This window comes from Bombus huntii, chromosome 8, assembly GCF_024542735.1.
Source record: "Bombus huntii isolate Logan2020A chromosome 8, iyBomHunt1.1, whole genome shotgun sequence".
NCBI lineage: Eukaryota > Metazoa > Arthropoda > Insecta > Hymenoptera > Apidae > Bombus > Bombus huntii.
In genome coordinates this window covers 6,329,182-6,354,743 of record NC_066245.1, presented here as the reverse complement: position 1 = coordinate 6,354,743, position 25,562 = coordinate 6,329,182, and the positions used below count along the sequence as shown (strand labels likewise).

At 44.6% G+C, this 25,562-nt stretch overlaps 1 protein-coding gene across 3 annotated transcripts in view; it reads left to right on the top strand.

Moving 5' to 3' along the window:
• The window catches only part of LOC126868859 (LIM domain only protein 3-like), a 68,499-nt gene extending 59,095 nt beyond the window's left edge, over window positions 1-9,404 (top strand). For 2 of the 3 annotated variants that reach the window (XM_050624804.1, XM_050624803.1), the window contains exons 5-6: window positions 6,356-6,596; window positions 7,335-9,404. In XM_050624804.1, coding sequence (XP_050480761.1) covers window positions 6,356-6,596; window positions 7,335-7,490 — 397 coding nt within the window. In that variant the 3' untranslated portion in view covers window positions 7,491-9,404. The remainder of the gene's footprint in view (window positions 1-6,355; window positions 6,597-7,334) is intronic. The other variant, XM_050624805.1, reaches the window with a different exon arrangement.
• The last annotated feature ends 16,158 nt before the right edge of the window (window positions 9,405-25,562 follow it).

Here is a 25,562-nt window from a genome sequence, read left to right as displayed (position 1 = left end):
CGGACCGTGCGGCGAGTAATTTGCCCGGATGCGAAATTTTATTGCCGTTGGTAACCAGGCTCGAGTAATTTCGCGACGTTACCCCTATCGTTTCTGCCGGTGCTTCGCGATTCCGTATCTTCCACGTTGCTTGCTACTTTGGCGAATACCCGGAACAAAGAGGTAGAACGAAGTAGACGCAGGGAGACAGAGAGGGGACATGTAACTCCGTGTACCGCGATATACAACGGCGACAAGAAATCGCGAGAGATATAGACGAAAGGGGACGGGGCTAGAAAAGAATAAGCTTCCGATAGAAATGGCGGTCAATGTAAAACGGCGAAACTATGGAACCGTGGTGAGACACAATGCCGACTTATTGACGAGATGAAAGGTTTCGAGGGTGGCAAAAGCGGGTGGTTGGCAGCGGTCTCTGGTTGTACGTAAGAGAGCGCGAAAGAGAAAAAGCGACGAGCGAGGTGGACGAGACGACGAGAGGTCGAGAGGAACCTCGTGCACGAGTAGGAGAGGGAGAAGGCGAAACGGAACAGGAGAATGTAGTTTGGAGCCAATAACAGTGGCTCGTCCAGGCGTGCGACAAACGTTGTACAGCTTCTCAAACAATGCGAACAAAAGGGCATCAATTTTACGTTTTTATCGCGTGGCATTGTCTGTCTTCGACAATGGGCCGAGCGGGCAGCGACGGAGCTGCGCGCCGCCATGCCCAAAGCAGTGTCGCGTTCATCGCGGTACAACCGACTTCAACGGAATCGACGAAAACCTGCTTTTGTCTCCGTGATTCACCCCGTGCCGGAGAGTGTTGCACACACGCGACATTCTTGCGGTTCGTTGCAAGCCTTTTCGCTGGATCCCCGGGACCAATAGCCTCCGCGATTGCCCGTTTCGCGGAACCATTCGTTTTGAAACATTGGGCGAACGCGTTTTCACGCTGGATAACCGGCAACCTAATTTCCATTACAGTTTACCATCGTAGCTTCGTTCGGTTCGCATCGGAACGATGGTTATCTATGAGAAATCCGAAACGTTCTTGATACATTGGCAATCTTTTTCTCGGTTTAAAAGCTAAGTTTTATATATAAAAAATCTTGCCGTTGTCCGGTACTTTTTACGTACGATACGATACTTTGAAAAATAGAACCGTATATATTCAAGAATACGAGACCTACAAACCGTCTTTCGCTTTAACCGAACGAAATTGCCGACGATTAGATTTCATTGGTAATTTAGCGTACCGCCAATCCCGCCAATTATTCCCGTTTGATCGAAGCCCCAAACGTTCCGTGGCCCGGATCGAAACGATTCCGGGCGTTCTCGGTCGGATTTAGATATTTCCCGTGGTGGGGAAGAGAAAGAGAGAGAAAGAGAGAGAGAGAGAGAGAGAGGGAGAGGGTGGATCGTTTCCAATTATTTCGTCGGTAAAAAACGGACGGGTGAACTCGAGGAGGGCAATTATACGCGGGGCGCCGCGACGTGTAACGCGACGACTTAGAGTTTGCAATTAAACAGCAACAATTACACGGGGTAACTTTAGACTGTAATAACACAGAATAAAGGGTTGCCGGTGGCGGTGCCTAGCCTACCACCCTCCTGGTTAGAGGATGATTTACCGATCCAATTAGATATCTCTCTCTCTTGCTCTCACTCTCTCCCTCTCTCTGCTCCACCAATACGCAGAAAATCGCGTCGTGTGTGTGCAGGCAACTTTCTACTTACACACGTTTATTCGTGCGCGCGTGAACGACAGAGAATACGCGTCCCCTCGACGTTTCTTCGATCCTCTTGAGGAGACGTCCGGTCAAATTTAACGATCGCCCAGTTAATGCCCTCGCCGACTACAAATTGCAGTTTGCCGTCGTGGCGTCGCTAATTCGACGTCGGCCGATTCTTCGTGCTCGAGCATCGCGTATCGAACAAGCCGCGTCCGGTTAATCTAGAAAAATTGGAAGTAGGTGTTGCAAAAATGATCTACGTGTTTCGTAACTTTGCTTGTTTGTCCTCGGACGAGAACGACGATCGTTCCTATAGACGTACGTATTAAGTAAATACGGGATTGAAAGTTGTAAGGGACAGTCGATTATGACGTGTCATTGACAGTTCTTACGTTGAATCGCAATTAGAAGAGATACGATAAAAGTCGACTTAACGGGTCTCGCACGTTTATAATGCACGGCAACGGATGCGGGAACCTGTTTTAAAGCATATTAGCTATAACCGCTTTGAATACGATTATTACTTAAAATCATCGTCGTATTACGATCGTCATCCTGTGATACGTACTTGCAACCAGTTAGCTTCGCATCGGTGAAAGCTTGATACTTAGTCTTTGGATACTACGTTTGTACCCAGGATCTGTTTAACGTTGAGCCATTCCTCCTTAATGAAAAAAGAAAAGGAGCAAAACATTCGAAAACCTGCACTTACACCATGAGCACGTCATTAATCGTGCACGGCTCGGTTGTTCGAGCTGATACGCTTAATTTGCCTGGCAACGCCTTGCAGCTGGACGAGAGAAAGAGACGGAGACGGAATCGGGGAGAAAAAGAGCGAGAGAGCTGTTTAATCCTCTTTTCTGCGCCGAGGAAACTCGTCCCGTCGCGGCAAAGGCGCAAATTAAACCGGTAACGTTGCCACCGGGTCCCCGGACGCGATCGCGACGTTGAGACGCGGCGCATATGCAAATTTTATTCAAGAAACCTGTGTCCCTTCAAAGAAAAAGATTCACAGAGACGGGCAACGGTGAATGTTTTATTTCGTTGGCGTTGGTCTGGAGCAGAGACGCTCCGGGAATGTTACAACTGCATCGAACACGTCCCGTAAAGCGGAATCTAATGGGGTCACGCATTGGCACCGGTTACTTTATTTATTTACGCGATACCCGGCTTTCGAGGTTCTGGTCGTCCGTTTTCCACAGTGGTTGGACGTGTCCGATTCTTCTGCAATTCTCGTGCGTCCAGAGCCTTCTGGCTTCAGCGAGCTCCGGTGACCCTCGTTAAACATTCGCCCGTAGCGATCTCCGAGACCAGCTTCCTCTATGGATTGAAATTTTCTATGTGAATCAGACTACGAACCTGGTCTTTCGATACCAACCACTGTACCGATCCTCTCTGCTTCAACTTCGTGGGTGGATTAATATTTCAAGCGCGCTGTTGTTGCGGTACGCCATTGGTGACTCGCAGATACGTGACGGTTCTCTATCAGACTTCGACTAGTCTTTGCCTCGAAAACTATTGGCAATGTAACGCTGAAAATTTTAAATGGTAAATAAAATTGTAAAGTCTTAGGTTATGGTTAAAATATATGCGTGTTCTGACGAGCTGTCGCTCGACAAGACAAACTCGTAGGAGTCTACATAATAGTTACTATATATTTGATTGCTCCGAGCAATGGAACATTTAGAGGATGAAACCCATACGCTCATAAGACTCTACAGTCGCTGACGAAAGAATTCAGACGCTTGTAGGAACATTTTACAAATATATCAGGTACGTGTGCTACACGAAACATTTCTAAATCTCCTTAGCGCTGTAATCAGACTCGACGTTACATTGGTAAAGCTTGAAACAATTCTGAAGATGTACGTGCAATCTACGAGATATTTCGTACGAATATATATTTCACTAAGATCATAAAAATATTTAAACAGTTAGTATTCGCTATATTAATAAGCCTCGTTCAATGGGACCATCTTAGATATTTATTACCATATTTAAAATGGCTACTTCTTCGTATGGTATATATATGTGTCTATCAATTACTTTTAATAAATATATGTTTCCAGTAAATATTTCGGAAATTTTATGCTCATTTGAAATTTTTTTTCCACTATAATCATGATACTCGTGTTTCACTGTAGCAATAATAAAATTTCAATATCTTTTCTACGACACACACGATGTACATATTGCACATTACATACGATAAGTTCAAAGACCTTTGCGAGTCACTGTATACATATATGTACCTATACCTATTCGTCAGAACTTGCTATTTTGCTATTTTTCCATCCTTTGCTATTTTGTATTTTTGTTCCTGTTTCTCTTCTCTCTTCTCTTTCTCTTCTCGAGCGTCAAGAGGCGAATAAGATCGGTCGTTTATTCTATCGTTAGAACACACTGCGCGCGTAATACGTAACAACGAGAACAGTTAATTAGGAGGGTTAAATTGTTGATGAAACAATGCGCTCAAAATGCTAGATGGAAAACGTTAAAGTGGAAAATCAGCGGGTATCGCGCGCTGGTATCGTGCCACGACAGACAGCTGCACCGGTTGCTAGAATTAGAGGAATGGGATTCACGCGGCATTATTCGCGCGATTATAATAGAGACTCCTGAACGAATGCACTCATGCAACAATATAATTCTGGCGGATCATAGTTATGTGAATATCTAGTTCGATCCAGACTTCACGGAGGAATGACTGAAAGAATGTGACGCGAATCGTTGGTACTTGCATTCCACATTCACGGCATATTATTATAGAAAAAGTACCTACAGGAGAATTTTAATATCGTCAAATAGTATTCAAAAGCTCAGCACTGTGAATAGCACTGTGACCTATAAAAGTAAAATCTCTCGACATTGTGTTCAAGATGGATCGTCTAACGTTTCAGGCCTGTGACAAAATCTTTGGTCCTAATGGCACTTCTGGCAACATCTGAACGTAAGGGTACGTTCATCTCGTAATTTCTCTACAAATTCACTTAACCAACTATCAAATTTAACTGGTCATTTGGGGTACCAATCTCTTGCACATAATAATTTCTTTACGTGTGGTTTCATAGCTGTTGAAAATCAGTCAAGGATTAAAATACGTTCAGCTTCTAATCCCACGATGTAGAAGTTTCTAATTAAAGAACGACCGGTTAATAACTTAACTAACCGGTCCTAGACGCGACAGTGATTCCACGATGGTAACCAAAGGCGTGTTGGGATTAATCGAAGTATTTAAAATGACGATAAATTTCTACCTTAAAAATTACGATCATTAATGTCATCTTTCCTTAACATATTCAATTTCCTTTCTTTAATCTGCTTAAGAAAGTAAATCACTCATTTCCGAAGTAGTTGAATATTAATCATTTACCCAGATAATGAAATCGAAACATTTACAAAACGCCAAGTTGATCGGTTCTATTAATTTTAATGCACAGAATACACAAAATTCGTTTGATAGTCAAGCCTTAAGTATCTTATCAATCAACCCCAAAAAGCAAATAAAAAAAAGCAGAAGGGAGAGGAAGGCAGAAGCAGACAAAGAATGAGATTTGAAAGAGAAGAAATCCGCGAGATGAATTCGTTGAGCGAAACAAAGTAAATAACCGAGGATGGTTAGGTGTCAGCCAATTGACAAGGAAAAGAGAGAACACCTTGAAAGCAGAAGGCCGGTTGCGGCGAGAGATGGTCTCGCATGGTGGAGACCAGAAACCAGCAGGTGACGGCCAGCTGAATAGCGAGTAGAGGAACGACAGTGAGAGGTATAGAGGTGACAGAAGGGCGAGTGAAAGAGAGAAAGAGAGGTGGAGGTGGATCAGAGTACAGCGTCATTTAGCAGACGACGCGTATAATGGGGGAAACGAGCGAAACCCGGTATAAGCTGTGCTCGTTGGGAATGGCCGCGCGCAACGCGATAATTCTATTTGCCGTACGATTATGAGAGTATCTACCTCGAACCAGACTCTGCCGCTCTCGTATTTCGCTCTCGTATTTCCTACCGGGATCAAAGCGGATGTGAGACCGCTCGCGGACAGAAGCCCGATAATAATTATTTGTCCGACGCGTTGCGATACGCTCGTTATCCAACGCTCGTCCCCTGCCACCCTTTGTCATTGTTTCTCCTTTTTCCCTCCCCCCGATTTTTTATTTTTTTTTTTTTTTTTTTTTGAGTCCCACTTTTTCGGATTTTCCTCCCTTTTTGCCTTTTTTCCTCCATTGTGACGATCAACCGTTTATCGACGAGCTAGCAGCGACGCGATACCTATGCGTAGTGGTTCGCGAATGAAAGAATCGTTACACGCGTTCTTTTTATATCGATGATATTTTTTCCAATTTTTCTCGCCGAATAATCCCTGATTTACCCGTTGTTAATTGGCAAGAAATTAAAAAAAAAAAAAAAAAATAGAAAAGAAGTAAGAAAGAAAACGGTATTAATCATATATTAAATATCTCTTCTCGCATAATGTCGCCAAGTGACAACGATCGAACAAAAGTTCGGGCGTTCTCTTTGAAGCTGGCTCGGGGATCTCGCAACGTAACAGATGACGAGGAACGTATCGCGCGGAGATCTCATCGAATCGCGGTTGGAGGCGGTGTACAAGTCGAAGCGGCGCGACACCAGTAGCCTGTGGTTTTGATTGCAGGTTTTGCGTGGGCGATCGATTCTATCTGTGCGAGAACAAAATCCTGTGCGAGTTCGACTATGAGGAGAGGCTCGCGTTCGCCAATATGTCAGTACAAACACCCGCCACGCTGGCGTACATCAAAAGGCAACTGCCTCCAGCGCCGACACCGCCTGGCCAGAACATGCATCCTGGTCACAATCCACTGCAACCTCATCAGGCACTTGGCCAGTCGGTGGGTCAACATAATCACGTGTCGAACGTAAGTTAAGAGAGGACCGTAAACGTTTGAAGCGTTGTGTCACGCACGCATGCTTAAAAGCATCGACGCCTTAGTCGCTGTGTTACCACGGTCGTCGATGACAGGCGGAGCCGGTGGTATTTTAATTGGAAGCGTTACACGCCACGCCGGAAGTTTTCGTCGCGTGATCGGTCTCGTTCGCTGGCCCGAGGGACCAGCGACGTACGACGTATTTCAACTTTGCTTTTCAGTCGGAAAATGAAACGCGAAATTCGAATGCTTTTCATCGCTTTAACGTTCAGGGGTTGCTTCTTCTTGTAAATTATTTTCTAAATTATTTTCTAAATTATCTCGTTTAAATTGCGCTCATTTCGTATATAAATATAACACAATATTAAAAAGAAAGTATAGAGAGAAAAATATAAATCCGTTTCTTGCAGTCTGGAAAGTTGACTAGCGAGACATCGCAATGGTGATGGACGTCTACTTTGTTCACTGCTTCTCCGATCTGTAATTATTTTGATCAGTAACGAAAGATTTTTAATATTCCTTTCTACAAATCGATCAAGCCTTTCTTTCCGCTAGCCAATTTACCAGCCGCGAACAGTAAATTTGCATGGGTCATCTCTCAAATATTAATGCAAATTCACCAAATATCAATAATCCGATTGGCAAAATAAAAACAAACGATCGAAAGAATATAAGAGAATAGGATTAATGCGATTCATTCTCACTGAGAATAACAATTTTATGGTGCAGGGACAGATGTCAGGGAGCACGCCGATGGTGAACGGAACGGCCATTGGCGTTGGTGGACCCAGAGCTCCGGGAGACATGAACAACAACGGGCTATCGGGTCCAGCCCTCGGACCGGTGAAGCCACCGCCGATGTCTATGCAGGCTCCGACCAGCTGAAACGAGGTGTCACCCCCCCTGAAGAAGCTCAGATGTCTCAGCGGTTATTGAGGCTATTGACGCTGACCGACGAGATGAACGGGAGGTACGGAGAGGGAGTACGGGCGAGGATTAAAACGTCGTGACGAAAGTGAACGCGAGGAACCAGAGTGATAGACAGACAGGACGCATAACATGTGGATCGGTGAGAGAAAGAAGGCAGGTTGAAACGGGGGGTGGGAAAAGACGAGTCGTTCGCGACGAGAACGGAACGAAGATGGAAAAGAGAAACGAGATGGTCTCCGCGACGGGTCTCGAGGATACCCGCGGAGGATCGGACGTTTTTGGGGGAAATAGTCGTTTAGAGGTTGGGAATAATCACTGTGATCGCGAATTGTATGAATAAATTTATGGAAAGAGATACGATAGGAGCTGAATAGAACGTGGACATCTCGCGAAAGCGAAGAGATACACGTTTAATACACGTCTTGTAATATACGGTACAACATGTAACATGATAAAAATAGGCGATTTATGTAAGATACGTTTCTAGCGAGGAGAAGAGCGATTAGAAGCGTGCGAGTAAGAGTGGAAGGACGACCGAGTGAGAGGGTGAGCGAATGGGGCAGAGTTACTTGTAAATATCTGTATCTGTCGACTCTGCGACACCGAAAGACTATCAGTATACGCAGACCAATCGAACGAATTTCCATAGTACTCGCGATTCGTCGACATTCGACGTTTGACGGCCGATCGAGAAGACGAGTGTCGGATAGGCGAAGGAAGAGAATCGTCGTAAGTTTGTTCGTAAGTTACTGTTTGCTGTTTTTCAATTTTATCGTCGGCTCGAGACGGAGGTCTGTGATTCGCCTGGACAGAGGCGAACGAACGTTCGATTAAATACCAAAGGTAAAATCGAGAGATGTTGTTCTGTTCGAGGGGAATCTCGGCGGCGCGAATGTGACGAATCTCGAGACGTTCCCAAAATGTCGGTATACGAGGCGCAAGCAAAGGCGTACACGATGGCTAATACCAAAGATTAACGATGTAAGTTTCGATGCCCCTCGGGAGAGCAAGTCGACGTCTCGGATTTCGAATATTCCTTTCTCGGTGATAATGGCGGTGACGGTTTACTCGAGCAGCCCGTGGTTACTTGCCGAGTTTCGCGGAGAATGCATCTTTAACGCGGTCTGCGATCGGAAACTTGCGAAACGAGGGGCTTAGTCGCGGCTTTACGCTTTAACGCCAAAAGACGAGCGAAAACGGTCCAGACGAAAGGGGAAGGAACAACGAGGGAAAGGAAGGAAAAGAACGGGAATAAGATCAAACGGCGGCATCGATACCAAAAGACGATTGAGAAAATCCGATAAACGTTGCGTGCGCTGATAAACGATCCGTTTTGAATCACCGACGAAGCAAACCACATTTAAAGGCGCCAGAATCGCGATCGTGGTACTCGTAGAGAATTTGCCTGATCGTACGCTTATACGACGACAAAATTCATCACCCTCTCCTCCTTAATCTCGACGGAGTTGTTGACGTTGTCGTTCGATCAGACTGTCTTCACGAGCCACGTGGGACGACTCGAATGTCGCGCTGATTCTACAGGATACTGCATTTCCAAACCACCGAATCGATTAAGTACAAAAGATGTTACGCGAAGAGGATGTCCTACGAAGCGGGCGTGAGGTAGCAACCTGTGACGAAGATAAAGAGGGAGAGAAAGAACGAAACCTACACGAGTGATTCGCGCTCCGAGTACGCGCGAAAGAGCCGAACACACTTTCCTCTCGTTTTTTTTTTTTTTTTTATCCATCTGTATATAAATATCATTTATTAGCGCACTACTAATATATTTACCGCCTCTATAGAGGCTCCTATTACTACCGAGAAAATATAACATTCTTATAAATACAAGCAAATCGTGAGTTTCAAGCGTGTGTTCATTTCGTTTCCAGGATCGGCCGGTACCTACAACGCCGAGTACCATACGCCGTCGTCTTTTTACTCCTCTATTTATGGCTGTTTCCGCGACGTTTGCTCCCCTCCTTCTTTCCTTCTCTCTTGTTCCTCTTCGACGAGAAAGCGAAATCGCGGCACGCCGTAGAAGAGATCCACTGATTTGTGCGGGCCGTATTGCCCGCGTGATACAGGGAAATGGTTAGAAACGGAGACGGGACAGGCAGAGGGTGGGGGGTGGAGCGAGGGAAAGGGGTGAGGGTGAAACAGGCAAGGGGAGGCAACGCGATTTCCCTAATGCCTTCCAGCCCACGGAGTTGAATGTTATTATGCACGGTGAAGACTTTATAATAGGACGTTGAAACTCTTTAAAACTCGCGGAGAGCGGATCCTCTACCTCCCCCTCTCCTTTCGCATCGTTGCGCTACCCCTCGAAAGGGCTCGTCACTTCTCCGACACTCGAACAATTTTCCTCGTTGCACTAAAAAATTGAGAGGTTCGTTCCGAGTATACCCCGTTGTTTGTCGCTTTAAAGTTTATTAAGACATTTTCCCCCTTGGATTTTTTCCTATCGGACGGATATAACGTAGGTTGCTTACGTACAAAATTGCTTCGTCAAAGATTCATTCGACGAATTTAAAGCGAATAGCGATACGCTAAATTCATATATGAGTCAACTTTGTCCTTGTTCACGTGTCCACTGACTCATTCCAAAGTCAGAGATCATATACGGAAAGTTTGATACTGAAAACACAAATACTTCTTTTTCACGTATGTGTTATTTTATTATGCATATATGTAGAAAATATTTTTCTTTGCAAATATTATTTTTAATACGTTTTAGTTAACGAGTATACCAATCGTCTTCTTAGACGTACAAGGACGGATAACGTTTTCGTTACAGATCGCGTACGCGTTAACGACGAACGAGTATGAAGTTTTTCATAGAATAACGCAACTTTTCATCCTTTAAAATATCGATATGAAAAAATTCATATCGGCAAACTTCGATACGAGCCCAGTGAGACAGATTTCGCCTGGATATCTCGCGTCAAGGTCTCGTAACAACGCGTCAGTCCGCATAAATTAAATCGATCAGCTTATAAGCCAGAAGGTAACACGAGTCTCGATCGCTGACGCTTTTCGACCAGCCTCACCCCCTTTGTCTCTGGTCGCATTAATCACGCCGAAGTCGCGCGGTTATAGGGGATGGTAACCGGTGTGGTAGGAGAAAGAAAAACAGAACCCCTTAAAATAATCTGGCCTGAAATGAAATCAGCCAAGGCAATTTCCAGCCCCTGTAGCCAACGGTGATGTTAACAGCGCCGGCGGTTTTATCCATCCACTCTCTGTGCCATCCCTGATTCGAGCGCGGTGCAACCGACAAATGACGACGCGGCAACCCCCTCGCGGCGGCCCACGGAATTAAAGATCCCGAGATAAGGGTGTCATCCTTCGCTATGCATTATGTGTTCGGCAAAAAGCTCAGGGCCCCCCTCGGGCTATCCTGACGCTCTGCGTCTCGTTCTCGCTCAGCTTCGCGCTTCTTCTCACCTCCACCGCCCCTTTTCTCTACCTCCTCTCAATTTCCTCTCTGTACGTCCTCTTCCTTTCTCTTACCGCTTCGTACACCAACTTTCCTCCTCGTCTTCTCTTCGTTGACTCTGTTGCGCCCGAAGAAGGTTCCAATTAATCTCCCTCGTACTTTTTCCACTCCCCGCCCCATAGCGGCGTAGGATGCCACACTATGAAAATATTAACGGCGTTTTCGCCGTGTGTCGGATCGCTTTATTCCACGATACCAGCTCGACGACTCGTTGGTAAGAACGTTGGACGATATTGGACAGATGCGTACTGGTAAGTCATAATAAGATTATTAATGTTAGAATTGTAATTGATCGAATGTGACGATGTTCGCGATTGCAAGGTAATTCAGTGTAATTGGAGAATGCGGTGTAATTGAAGCATGGGGTTGCACGTGTTCTCTGAAACGATCAAAGTGTCACGTACAGCAGGGTTAGAGGAGAGGGCCGGAGAACGAGCTGGCAAGGTGGCGAGGGGTTCCTTTTGAAACCGTCGTGCAAAGTAACTCACGGAAGCAACGGGGTGCACGGGAGCGCGCCGTGTTATGATCCGGACATCCTTTTCGGTTCGAGGCGAATAGAAGTTCGACCAGCGTACGCGCTCGTATTTCAGGTTTTATCGCTCGAAAACGTGGAGGGTGGGCCGACGGTCGTCGTACTCGACAAACCGTGTACCGAAAAGCGACGTACGCGATTCGAAGGAGACCGTTCCCGTGACCCGCGGCGCCTCTCCTTCCTGATGGATAAGCCAAAGCACGCTGGTGGATCGAGCTCGCCCAACCCAAAGGTTATCGACCAGTTGATCGTACGTTTAAGGATCGCTCGTGTGAAATCTAGAAGAAATAGATAAATTTTATCGCGATAAATTTACATCGTTAGGAATTCACTTTTTCATACCACGGCTACCACGAATTTAACGATTCTCGTGGCTTGGAAATCTGTTTGACAAAAATCATATCAAAATCACGGAAACGAAAAGAAGATTCTTCCGTAACGATGACCAGAGAGGAATAACGAGGTAATTCGGGTCGACGCGGCGGGGTGGGTACGGAAGGATGGCGCGCGTAACTGTCGTTGGTCGAAATCGGAGTCGCTTTATCCCGGTGTATTGTCGGCGCGCATCCTAAAGCAATCACACAGGCGACCGGCCAACCCACCATTACACGATATACTGCCTTAACTTTGGACGGAGAAGCGACGTTGGCGACGCCCTGCGTCGCGCCGCATCGCGAACGTTACGTATAGGGTGTACCGAAGGAAATAACCGTCATCTGTATTCGCGATAACATCGTAATTGAATGCGGTTGACGGGGATTTGCTGTACGGGCAAGCGGCCACCAGGCCCATAACCGTTCCCTTTTACCTCGGCTACCTTCACCCTCCGTTATCCTTCTCTTTTTTTCCCCGCATCCACCACGTTTCTTCCATCTCTCTCTCTCTCTCTCTCTCTCTCTTTTTTCCTCCCTTTCCTCTACGTTTTCTTGTTTTCTCTCCTCCTTCCTACTTCCCTTCGTTCCAACTTCTTTCTTCGTTCCAGTTTACCTTCAACTTTTCTACCCCCTTCTTTTATCTTCGTTCTTTTGGCCCAACACCCAACCCGCACCCTCCTATCTCGCAGGGATATTAATCATATCGAGGTGCGGAAAAATCTACTTCGCCGACGTTTCGAGCGTGTCGTGGTAGCGTCACGTATAAGTACACGGGCACTTGCGCGCGCGCGACCATTTTCGGCGCGGGGACAGGGAAACTGAATGGCGATACGAAGATAGCAAACGTAGGAAAGAAAGTTTACGAGGGGTGTTTCGTGAAAAGGGATTTTATATGTTGCCGTGTATGAAAGTGGACTAGCCGCTTGGTTGGCCCGACAAAAGAAGTCGCTGAACTCTTACCCTCGCCGGTTCCAGCAATTTCTATCTCTTTTCATCTGTCTCGTTTCTTCTTTTCTTCGTCTTTCTTTCTCGCCGCTAAAGTACGCGAACATCTCGATTTCAATTAGTCACCGAACCCTTTCCTCTGGCTCCCTCTTGGTATCTGCCCGTTAATATCGTAGCTGCCGATGCTGCGGGATACATTTCCATGGATACGCGACAAAACGCGCGTCGCATCGTTGCGGCGCGTCATAAAGGAGTAACCTCGCCAGGGTGTATCGGAGTGTAAAAAATCAATTAACAGGAAATAAAAACACACTTGGCCGAGATAGGAAGGATTGTTCGAGTGCATCGATACCCGCTATCGGGGCTGTACAGGAACGCTAAACGGGCAAGAAAGAGGACGAATCGCGGCTATCGGAATAATAAACGGAATGGTGACTGGGTTTCGCGAGAACTATTCGGGATAAATCGGTGCAAGCGTTGATGGGAAATACTTGTTTCCTCGGTACTGTCACGAAACCTGATTGGCGCATAACCATCGGATTTCGCGCTCTATTAATGGCCGTGTTTTTAATCTTTTCGTTTCTTTCTCTCTTACTCGCAACGATCCTCTCTCGTGGTCTTTCTCCTTTTTATTCTACTCTCAGTTTTCTCTCCTCAATTTCAACCACCGTCGACCCGAAAAGTGGCCGTCTGATAGATCGACACAGACGCGTACAAATTATTTAACCAGCACAGATCGTGGATATGGAATTTCGTTGCTCCGAATGTCTGCTCGATCGGAACGACCCACCATCCCCTTATTTCGTTGGTTGCGGGTCAAGCGTGATGCGTTCAGGAAACGCGGTTAAGACGTCGTACTCGAGTCACGGTTTCGTTCATGGGTGCCGCCACGGCGCCTTACCCCCTTCTTCTCGCCACCAACCCCGCTAAATATACTCTTATACATTATTCGCCGGTTACGTCGCGGTGGTGGGCAAATAATTCGGTCGCGAGCCCCACGAAAGATCGATAAATTGTATTACATAAATAACAGTCGCGCGTGGCGTCGATGTTATCCCGCAATACGTTAGAATGAACTATCTTGCGCCGAATCACGGATGATAGCCGTGATCTGTGGCGTCTGACTCGGTCATCCAAACCGCCTCCTCTGCCAGGAATTATAGTTCCGACACTTTTGTCAGAAAAGAAACGATTCGGCAAATGTTTCGTGACGATATTTTTCTTCGACAGAGAGATAATCGTGTCGTTGTGCTTTTATGACTCTAATATACCGGGTGTGATACATACGCGTGGTACAAGCGAGCAGAAAGTTGATTCAACTAAATTCTAAATATATTTCAAATAATTTAAAAGACTAAAAAACGTACGAAGCTTCGTGTTCGAATAAGCGAAATTTGAAAATTTCCGGATAGCTAAAAATTGTCAAAGTGGCCTTTGCCGAAAACCAGACCTTAAACGAACAAATTTTATTCGAAAAATATATCTGCAGTTTATATGATACACGTATATTCTAGAAGTTTCCCAACTCGATCTTCGCGAGGACAGGGCTTCCCCCAAACGAACGGTTAAGGGACTTATTGGAACAATCGCGGATGCGTGGAAGTGGAGTTCGACTGTCTGGAACTCGTCGAAGGCAATAATCGCGCGTAAGCAGGGCATTAGGGGCAAGTTAGTTGTCCGTAAGCCCCAAAGTACGAATTAGCGTGCAGCCATTGTGGAGGGAGTTTCGACAGAATGCTGTGCTTCCGGTGGCCCTTAACCACCAGGATACGAGCATGAAGGCGCAGAATGGCGTCAGGATTGAACTAAGAATATTACCGTTGGGAAAACACGCTAACTGCGCGTACTAATTACGCGGCCCATACTAACGGTCACGATATTTCAATTTCAGGCGACAATGGTCACGTTCTCGCCCACTAAAGAGTTAAGTTTAGATATGAAGGGTGATTCGAGTATACGAGCTGATTTATATCGTCCGGCTTACGTAAGAAATTTCGAATAAATTAGTTTTGTTTAATTAATGGTATTAAGAATAGCGTCCACGTTATTAATTAACCCGTTGCTTTATGATTTTTTTCCGTGGTTATATAAAATGGCGTGCGAAAGTTTTGCAAATTTAACTTATGCAAAACTTATGCAAAAGTATTCATATAGACGAATTTACATCGGTTTCCTCGCAAAATCGCAGGAAAATGTTAGCTACGCTTAGATTTACGGAACACGTTATGTAAGAAGGAACGATATAATAAATAAATGTTGTTTATTATTGTATATCCATTGTTTTAAAACACTGCCAAATTAACACGATTAAGGGAAGGTGAAAGAATCACTATGCATAAGTCAACGTTAATTATATATACAGGGTGGTTGGTAACTGGTGGTACAAGCGGAAAGGGGGTGATTCTACGCGAAAAAAGAAGTTGAAAATATAGAATAAAAATTTTTCGTTTGAGGCTTTGTTTTTGAGAAAATCGATTTTGAATTTTCGCTCGGTACGCGTGCACTTTATCACGTCTCGTCGCAACGGATCTGACTGTAGATCGTTGTCTCGATTGACGTTATTTTTTTAATTTTTAAAATTTTTAAATTTTTAAATTTTTAAATTTTTAAATTTTTAAATTTTTGAATTTTTAAATTTTTGAATTTTTAAATTTTTAAATTTTAAAATTTTTTAATTTTTAAATTTTAAAATTTTTATTCTATATTTTCGACTTCTTTTTTCGCGTAGAATCACCCCTTTTCTGCTTGTACCACCAGTTACCAAACACCCTGTATATATACATATAATATTTTAGCACAGTGATGACGATAGAAAGCATTTGCACGTACATCGTTCTTTTCCAACGAAGCATTTTTTTATCGTCTTCCACGTTTCATTCTCCTAATATTACATTATTTCGCAGTCATATAAAAGTAGTACTAAATGATACGACATTTAACATATCCGAACTCAATTAATTGGTATATGAGTTCTGCAACAAATTTAATGGTACGCAAATACCCTTTGTAGTCGCGGTGTGTCTGAAGCAAGATATTAAAAACATCGTACGTGATTCGTATTTAATAATTTTGATCTTGTAACGTTAAATTAGAGTCAGGATCATTGGACGAACTTCAAAATGGTTGAACTTAATACGAGTAATAGTCTGTCGTTGCTATCTTTGCTCCTTTTTCTACGTTGCGTTCCAGCGTGATATACGATAAAGCGAAGGGTCAAACAACCTTTCGCGCGAATTTGAAGAACATGTTGAAAAATTGACCGTTTTGTGATCGACGTTAACAATAAGACTGCCGAGCAAATGTGTAACTCGTCGATATTTAAATTTTAATAGCTGTCACGTTTGCGCAAGTAATAGAACAGCGCAAAGTGTACACAACGATTAAAGTATGTTCGAGGGAAAAGTGGTACATGCTAATTAGTCGACGATACGTAGCGGGGAGAACGGTCGATGCTAACTACCTCGATATTCCAAATTTAGGGGACAGGAGTTTCGTTTGCGTAATCAATAGAGCGGCGCGAAACGTTTCGGCGCGATTGAAGAGTGTGCCAGCGAAAATTGGATATAATCAAGGAGAAAAGTGGCGACGATATTTCCATTATCGTTCGTTCGTGACACTTTAACGGTCTACCCGGTGTCATTTTCGCGCAGATCGTTGACAATATCCGGCCAAATGAGTCTATTAAATGCACTCGTCGCTGAAAATGTTGAAATTAACCATTCTGCCCGATGTTTTCTGGCATTCGTATAAACCACGTCGACCTCTCCGTCGTTATCCTAAAATAAAACGTTCGTAAGAAACAACATACTCGTGCCATCTCCAGCATCCTGCGAATTGAAAAGATTCCTGTGATCCGAGGCGAGCGGTCGCCTTATTCCCTTGTGCGCAAAAATGGAATACGTTAATGCGTCTCGTTTAAGCGAAGTTATTTAACAGGTTCTGATGCTGAAACGAGTTGTCGGGAATAGAAAATCTGTAATTACCCCGCGTCCTCGCGCGGATGTAATTTACGCTAATTAACTTGAAAGCATTTTTTTCCCCTCTCGTCGGTGTGCCGCCTCTCACTATTTCGCGGCCGCTCCGTCCGGATCTCGCGTCCGCGCTCACCTCGGATCACGTTTGCCGCGGAGGCTTTCCTTTTTCCCGTAACTCGGCCGCGCGTTCTCGATTCTATAATTGAGAGAGAAAGAGAGAGAGAGAGAGAGAGAGAGAGAAAGAGAGAATCGGCTAATCGAATGACGCAATAACCGCCCATTCCTCGTACCTAAAGCGAGCGGATCGCCTCGTAATAAGACGATTCTCTTGTCGAAAACGCTCCACCGACCCAAGGAATAGAACGATCCTTCTCTCCCATTCGCTCGGTTTCTTTCGTCTCGTCGTTTCTATTTTCCTCCTTGGCTACCACGCGCGTTTCCTTCGCGTTTCTCCCTTGCTTGCTCCGTGGCCGTAAGCCCGACGGGGATCGTTCACGATTTTACGAGGGACTAGAGTCGAGTATCGGTGGGCAATTATCCGCGAAACAAACAGGTCCGCGAGGGAAAGTCTAACGACTGCCGGGGTCTTCCCAGCGATTACCTCAAAGCAAACCGCCTAACAAGACATTGTTCCGAATAGCTTAGCCATTCTACCCTGGCGTGGCCCTTTTCCACCCTCACACCCACTCCAGTGGAACCTCTTCCCACATAGAAGAACCACCACATCCAGTGGGACGACCGAACCCGGCAGCAGTTAACAACCCTGGTCTGGCGACGGTCGTTAGCAACCAACCTCGTGCACCACCTCCCCATCCGCATCTTCGACTTTCTCACTCTCCCTTACCCCTCTCTTCTCTGCATGCCGCATCACCGTCTCCTAATCCAAATCCGTGCTCCGTTAGCCGCTGCTGGTCTGCGGACGTTGATGAGCGTGCGGCAAACGTCCGTGCATCACGGAAACGGTCCGTTAATAGCGCGCGCCATCCCCTCGTCAGAAGTTAAACGTGCGACGTTGTGTCGCTTCTTTTCTTTCTTCCAGTTCGAGAATTTGTCCCGTTATCACCGTTCAACTCGATTCGATGGTAGAGTTTGTCGCGTATTTCGGAATATATTCTAAACGCTGTCAGCGCTATTGAAATTATATTTTTCTTTTGTAAGAGTGACGCAATTTTTATATCGGTGATATCATCGTACGTGGGTTCGTTATCAATTATTATAATTATCGATACGATGCAATATCCTTCTTTTAAGTCTGAAGACAACAACGACTATTCGATGAAGAGGAAAACGCAACAGTTGCGACAGCGGTGTGATCGAAACAATAGGCAGAGTGAATTACGTTGTTAGCTTCAATTAGTTATTATTAGACAATCTTGTCTTGCGACAGGAAAAACGAGCTGGTTGAATTGAAACGAATTGAAAAATATCGAAGACTGGAGTCTATGTCAGCGAGCGAAGATAACGTAAAAAATAACTGGAATAGATGGCGCGAACAAACACACGACTCGGTTGACACGGCGTAACTATGAATGTCGCTTTTCATGCCGGTTTCCTTCCGCGCCTTCGTTAAATCTTGATTAAATCACAGAACATACACGTCGATAGGAACCAGCGTTGATGAATCGAGGGAGATGCATACATTCTGTGTATCGTTGATTAATCAAATCTATTTTTTAAATAGAACAAGAATATATATAGAGATAAGATTCCTTCACAGCGGTCTATTGTCGAAGCGAATCTCGTAGCATGGTGTCGTCGATGAGGCACCAAGAGCTCGTTCTCGATAAGAAGGGAAGAGGAAGAGAAAGAAAGAAAGAGGCGACGGAAGAAACGGCACGGTCGACCGGTAACTCGCTCCTTTAAAAAAGTTCTTTCGAGTATATTCGCGCGTTAACGGCATTATCGCCGCCGCGATAAAATCCCCCGGGTGATAATATATTCCAGCAGGCAGGCCGGGAAAAAAATACAGATTAAGGTATCCTAAGCACGGATTTAATGCTTATTTATACGCCGCTAAGCACCAGCATTACCGGCGTATTACGATCCTAGCAGTCGCGTGAACTTTTTTCGCGCCTCCTACCACCCCTATCGTCTCTCATTCTCAATCTCTCCGCCGCGAATTAGCGAGCACGATTAATTTTGATAATTCCCAGATGCTACGAAACGCTGGAAACCGCTGTGAAACCAGCCTCGATGTTCGAGGCTGAGAAACTTTACGCTGCAATTTTATCGTGCTGTTCGCGCGAAACACGTTCCGCTAGTTCTCGCGGTTCCAGTCCATTAATGGGTCCTGAGATACGACTCTTTTTCTACGTTCGACGGTTAAATCGGAGATTATACTTGTAGCGAAGAGACCGTGGAAGGCCGAGTTACACGAAGACGAATCGGTTTACGAGGCTGTCGGACTGGAAGAATCGGCATTTGCCATCCCAACTTCCGAACCGACGAAACTTTCTCCGGTCCGTTTTTCCTCTTGGTCGCGAGTCGAGTTTTAAGTATTTGATTACCACCCTGCACAGCCGTAACGCGTTCGCGTTCAATGAGCCACCGTTGCTGTTCGTTAGTAGCTAGAGAATGCCAGCTCTGCACGCGATTCGAGCCAGCCCGCTCGACAGACTTACGATACTTTGTTACTGCGTCGTTAATTTTAACGTCTCGTACGTGCCACCGATTTTTCTACCGGCCTCTTCGATTCTCCTCTTGCCTCGAACAACGCGTACAAACCTTTGTCTTTCGTGATTTTTCTCTTCGCTTACGACGCTAGTGGCAACGATTATCCTGGTGATCGCGCAAACAATTCGAATCGGACGTAAAGTGACGAAGATAGTTGAGTCGTTTGATTATACCGACGGAATCGGGAAATTGCCGAGGAACAGCAGTTTGTCATTTAAATCGTAGATAGATCGACGATCGGCTGAACGAAAATCAGGACGCGGACACGTAATTACCCGTTCTCCTTCGCGTAATCGGTAAGACGATCGCCTATCTCGCGGCTCGATGCGGCATCGTTAAAGGGAATGCTTTCACACCACCCTGGGGAGCATCACGCCGGAGACATTATCACCGGTAGGCTTACGGAATTAATATCAGAGCTCTGTCTCCCTTCTGCCTTCGTACTGTGTGTATCTCACGATACACCGAAACTTTCCAGTTTTAAATGGCCGCAGAGTAATCGAGGATCGCGACGATAAGGGTGTGCCGAAACAAGAAGCAATTTCGTCGAGATCGACGTTTGAATAATTTCCAAAATTAGTTTGGCGGTCGATATAGCGAATTGAACTGCTACTCGGCTATTTACCGTCCTATTTAGCAAATATTCGAATTATCAGAATAGTATAGTTTCGTTGTTTCGATTGGTAGATGGGAAAGAGAAGAACCGAAAAGAAAGGAAAGATGTTAGTAGATTTAGTGGTAAAATTATGTAGCATGGGGTTATAATCCGCTCATTCCTTAGATGTTGGGATAATAGAGGCTCTTTCTTAAGTTTCTTCCTTTATTTTATTAGAATTGCCGTGGAGAAGCAATTGCTCCTCCTATTACTTGTAATTACCCTTTATTTTTGTTTTATTAGCAGTATACGGTATATCCATCACCTTTATTTCAGTAGTACAAGAAACATGTTTAGAAACCTGCTTGACGCGAACCAACGAGGTCTTCCGTATCATTTTCAGCAGATGATCATAAAAATCAGGATCTTTCTGCACGATAATTAACTAGCTAGCAGTAGTGTAACTATATATATATATATTCGTAAATTAACAAATAGCAAAACGGAGCCGCCTTGTAACATGTAAAATTACTTTTCGTTACATTTGTCACTGTAACTTGTAACTTATGACCCGCAAAATTCGCTAGTGAGATTAAGCCAATTGTGTAAGAAAGCTCGCGTTAAGAATTTCATTTATGGAAGAAGATACAATTATTTACGTCTGTCTATACATATGCCACTGATAAAGCGTTCAGGAAACAAACTACGAGTTTAAAAAAACGTAACCGTATCTAGTAACGAAATAATTTCAGAATTAGTCTATCGGATTCCTAGACGAGCATTTACCAGCGCGCATAAAGCAACGCGTATATCGCGCGACAATTATGAGGGTGTCATAATGTTTCTCACGAAAATCCAATTTGCCCGAAAAGCTGGCCGATACAGTTGGACCCGCATTTCGATATTGCCATGCTTGTTAATACCGCGACTCTCTTCCGTCACTTTAATGGATGTCGCCGGGGAAAATCAATTTGTTCCAATTTGCCTAGTTCTTCTCTCTCCCTCTCTTCTCTCTCCGTTTCTCTCGCGAGATATCACGGTTCGTGAGCGTCACTTCGCGCGTGCACAACACGCGGCCTGGTCCATCCTTAACAAAGAAGCATCTCGGACGCTGCGTGTCGGTAAACACGCGTACACGTATCCCGTGCAGATAATCTTTTTTTCGTTACGTTGTGTTTTATTTACTTCGATCTTTCACGGTTCACGTTATAATTTTTATTGGCTTCCACGCATCGACAGTATCCGTTTCGAGCACTCCAACGAAATGAATTGCAATATTTGCCGGCTGCATTGGCGGGCATATTTTCGAGCGACGGATCGATGGATTGGAAAGCCAATAACGAACATTTTCGCGAAAACAGACGGAAGGAATGGGAAGAGTGATGGCGGAGAATGATTGATTGATGTTCTTTGGCGTTCCTCGAATTTTTCCTGGTAATCGAATGAATTAAGATCGGACCAAATTTTCGACCGATCGAATATTTAATATTTCTTAGAAACGTGATAAAAAATACTTGAAACGGTATAAAATCGTCGCCGATCGTAGAATAAAGTATCGATTAATTTGCGTATTGAAAGTTAGATCAGACTGACTTCGTTAATTGAATTGTTCGAATGATCAATAGATTATTCGTTTGCGCGGCTAATCAATCGTCGATGTCAGATAGACAATGAGGCACGGTGACCTGCTTCCTTAATATATCACATCGATATCAATTTTTCATGGTATTCCATCTTTCAGATCCTACTTCTATTTAGATCGTTCGTTATTTCCAATCGTTGATTTGAAACAATCGGCTGTGAATTACGCGCGGCAAGATTTCTGACCTTAAATAAACAACGATTATAGAGACTAACGACTAACAGCCAGTTGGGAAAATGGCGGCTGGAAAAATCGGCGCAGATGGAACGGAAATCGGAGGAATGGGTCGATTAGGTCTGGATAGGCCTCCGGACGGCAGTGAACCGATCGAAAACCTGTCGTGTAACAACAGCGGCCGGTTGCTGCTATGTCAGGTCCACGGAGTGAAGTAAAATGGACTTGAAGGGTTATGGCCAGCCATCCGTGGGCTTATGGGCTGATCGCGACCGATAGAATCAGCGTTCTGCCTCCGTGCTTTTGCTCATAATCACTTTTCGATTAATTAAATTTTACGCCCTCTGTCGTCGATAAACATTAAATTTAACGGGTCGCTCCTGCCACGCCGTTATTACTCGTTACGGTCTATAAGCCCGCCGCCGCCGCCGCCGCCGCCGCCGCCTCTCGAAACACGTAACGCACGCACACTCATAAAACCGACACGCGAAACGTTACCCGTTTTTTTGGTACACGCTATCGTTTTTCTTTTCCTTTTTCAATTTTCTTCCGTCTTTTTTTTCATTTTTTCCCGTTCGTTTCGTTTCTAATACTTTAGCCTGTGTCTATCTCGTGCGATATCAATTTCGATCGCTGACACGTGAAGGGAAGAGGCAGCAGGACGTGGAGGACGCGCGAGCGGGCCGCGAGGCTCATGGATGCTGAATGGCCACGACGATGAAACGGAACGACGGCCGAATCGCGGAGGAGGACGAGTGTTAATTGGATCGAGCGTCTGCAAGAATATCGGTTCAATTAAGAATGGTAAGTGGTTCCGTTAATTTGAATTCCTCGAAGGCTTCGGCCCGTTTCCTTTGGCCCGCGACGCGGCCTCTCATAAATATGCGCTCGATAGTTAACCTTTTTCTCGTCGCTTTCGTCATTCATGAGCCTCGAGCACGAAGAAATCGAGCGGATAAAGGGGAGAGCCGATCGAGTCGAACGATTCGTTCCTTCTTTATTTCTCCCATCTCCCCTCCCCCTCCCCCCGCCCCACCTATTACTTTGCCGATTCGGCGGAGCCGGCGAGACCAGCGAAATCATTGTACTCCTTAGCAAAATCGACAAATACTGAGCCATTCTGAAGTAGGGTATTCGTGGAGCGGTGCGGGGCTAAATCTGGCGAAGGCGGTAATTAAATTAATTAGCCTTCTTGAGGATGCAAGGATACCGACCGACCAAGAAAGCCAGCAGAACACTGCAACAGAGAAAGAAAGAGAGGAAGAGAGAGACAGCCAGCTCGTTTCTTTTCCCTTAAAACGGTCTTAATTATCAGGGAATTTCCCCCCCCCCCCCCCTGTTTCGGCCCACCCCTTTCCGTTTCCCCTCCTCCTTTCGCTCTTCTTCCTCCCTCTCTTCCAACCATTTTCTTTCTCGTCTCTCTACCACCTTCCAAACCTTCGCCTCTCTATCCGCGCTCACACTTCCTGTCTCGGTCTTTCTTCCGGCTATTTATTAAGTTTTTACTTATGGCGGTGACTGCATAACAATCGTCCCAAGCGTCCAGCCGGTCGATCGGTTTCGCGCGCTCTTACAGGCGGACGAAACTTTTGCCGCGCCCGGCCATGGGACGGCTCACTTTCCATGAAAGAAGCAAAGCACTCAGAGTAATTAGAAGCGGAATTATATTCCGCCGCATCCTGTTTCAGTTTATAAACAAGGACTCTTAAATGAAGTTCCCTCGGAAGAGTAGGACGCTTTAATGCCCCCAACGCCATGCGTTCACGTGTCCCCTATCCACCGGTTTCATTATTTTCCTCCTCCTCCTACTCGACCTGGTTCCGCGTACTATTCGACATGGCAATTTTGATTTCTTCCTTTGTGGGGAGCAAGCTTTTTACGATCATGCGATATCGGTGAAAAAACGCAACACTCGAGAGGTATAAGTGTTCGACTTCGGAATTTTCGTTGTTTCGATGAGTGAACGTATGAAATTTAATAACGAGTGAAATTTAGAAACACACGAAAAATAATGTTAAACAAAACAAAAATAATAAAACAAACGTACGTTCATTGTTGTTGACTTTTTGACTTTTATGTTACTCGTCGACTAAAAGAAAGTATTTTAGTATGAAATAGTTGGAAAGTTGCGTGAGATTCCAAGATAAAAGCTTCAACCTACAGTGTTTTTAAAGAAATGAATAACATTTGTTCAGTCGCCACGTTAGCTTAATCCAATCAATAATAGATAAATATCGCGTAAATGTAAATAATATTGCGAATATTTTTTAGAAAGTATTTAATCCCAAAATCAGTTGAAAAAATAGTTCTGATTGAATTTTGAAATTAATCTTCTGTAAAGTAGGAGAGATAATCCTTTTCATCTTTTTCACCTGTAACGTTCATTTGCGTTTTGTTTGTCGGAAAGATGTGAAATAAATTATAAAGACACATTGCCAGATCAATGAGCATTACCACTACTCCTGAATTAATTTATATTCCTTTCACAGATTTTGGAGAATACTTTATGAAAATCATGTTTAACGGTATTAAAAGCTTAATTATAAAAAGATTTGTGATGATTAAACGACTAAGCAACCACGCACAATTGCCCAAAGACGTATCGTATTAACTTTCTGTTATTAATTATTGTTTTCCAAGCGTATCGATTGGCCGGCACCGGATAATTGGACCCATGGCCCGTTAATAATGCAGCTTCCTCGTTGAGTTAATATTCATAAATTAGCGTTACAATAGAATTTGTTACGCGTACAACTACAGACCCACCAGGGACGGTACCGACGTCGAATTTCGCAAAGCGGCTTGAAATCCGATATAAAGTTACCGGTGAATCAACGCGAGATTCTCAAATCTGAAGTCTTGCATGATTTTCGCGCGCTGACTTTATCGATAAAATCGAGTTTCAACCACTGGATATTAACTCAGTTTAAATCTACGCCATATGCAGAATTAAATGGTAATTTGGGAGAAGTTGCACCAAAACTGTGAATAATGTTATTATAAAATGAATCTCTACAATATTAAATTTAATCAGTCACCGACAAACTGAAGCCTCTTGTACGATAAGTTACCACCTAACTATGCTTATAGCGATACTGTTGCTGTATGTTACAACTTCATTAACTAAATAAACTTTATCCATTTAATATAGAATATATATTGCGTTGCATACAACATAGTTGCATATAACGATATTATATATACCATAATATAATAACATAAAAAAAAAAGTAAGATTTGTTTGGACAAACTGACGCGCAAGTTGTAAAATTTCCTTTGCAACGTTATTCCTTTTATCGATGTCATCGTGCAACGCAGAATTTATTAGTATTTGTATCTGGTAACTCGTAAAATTTCACTAATAGTATTAGCTCGTTCGTGTAAGCGGCTCCTAATATCACGACGCGTAAATGGTTAAGCGTTTGGCGCCAGTAGAAACGGTGGTAAGAGTCAGCCGCGTTCCACCGGCATCGATCTTGGTGTTATCGAACACGCGTGCACGCTGAACGATCCCTAGGGAGCCGTAGCTCGATACACCGCCAGCTTCGCTTCGCGACTGCGAAATTAGCGAGAAGCCCCTCCACTCGATAGTGTTCTATTCCGAGAAGAGAAGCTTCAA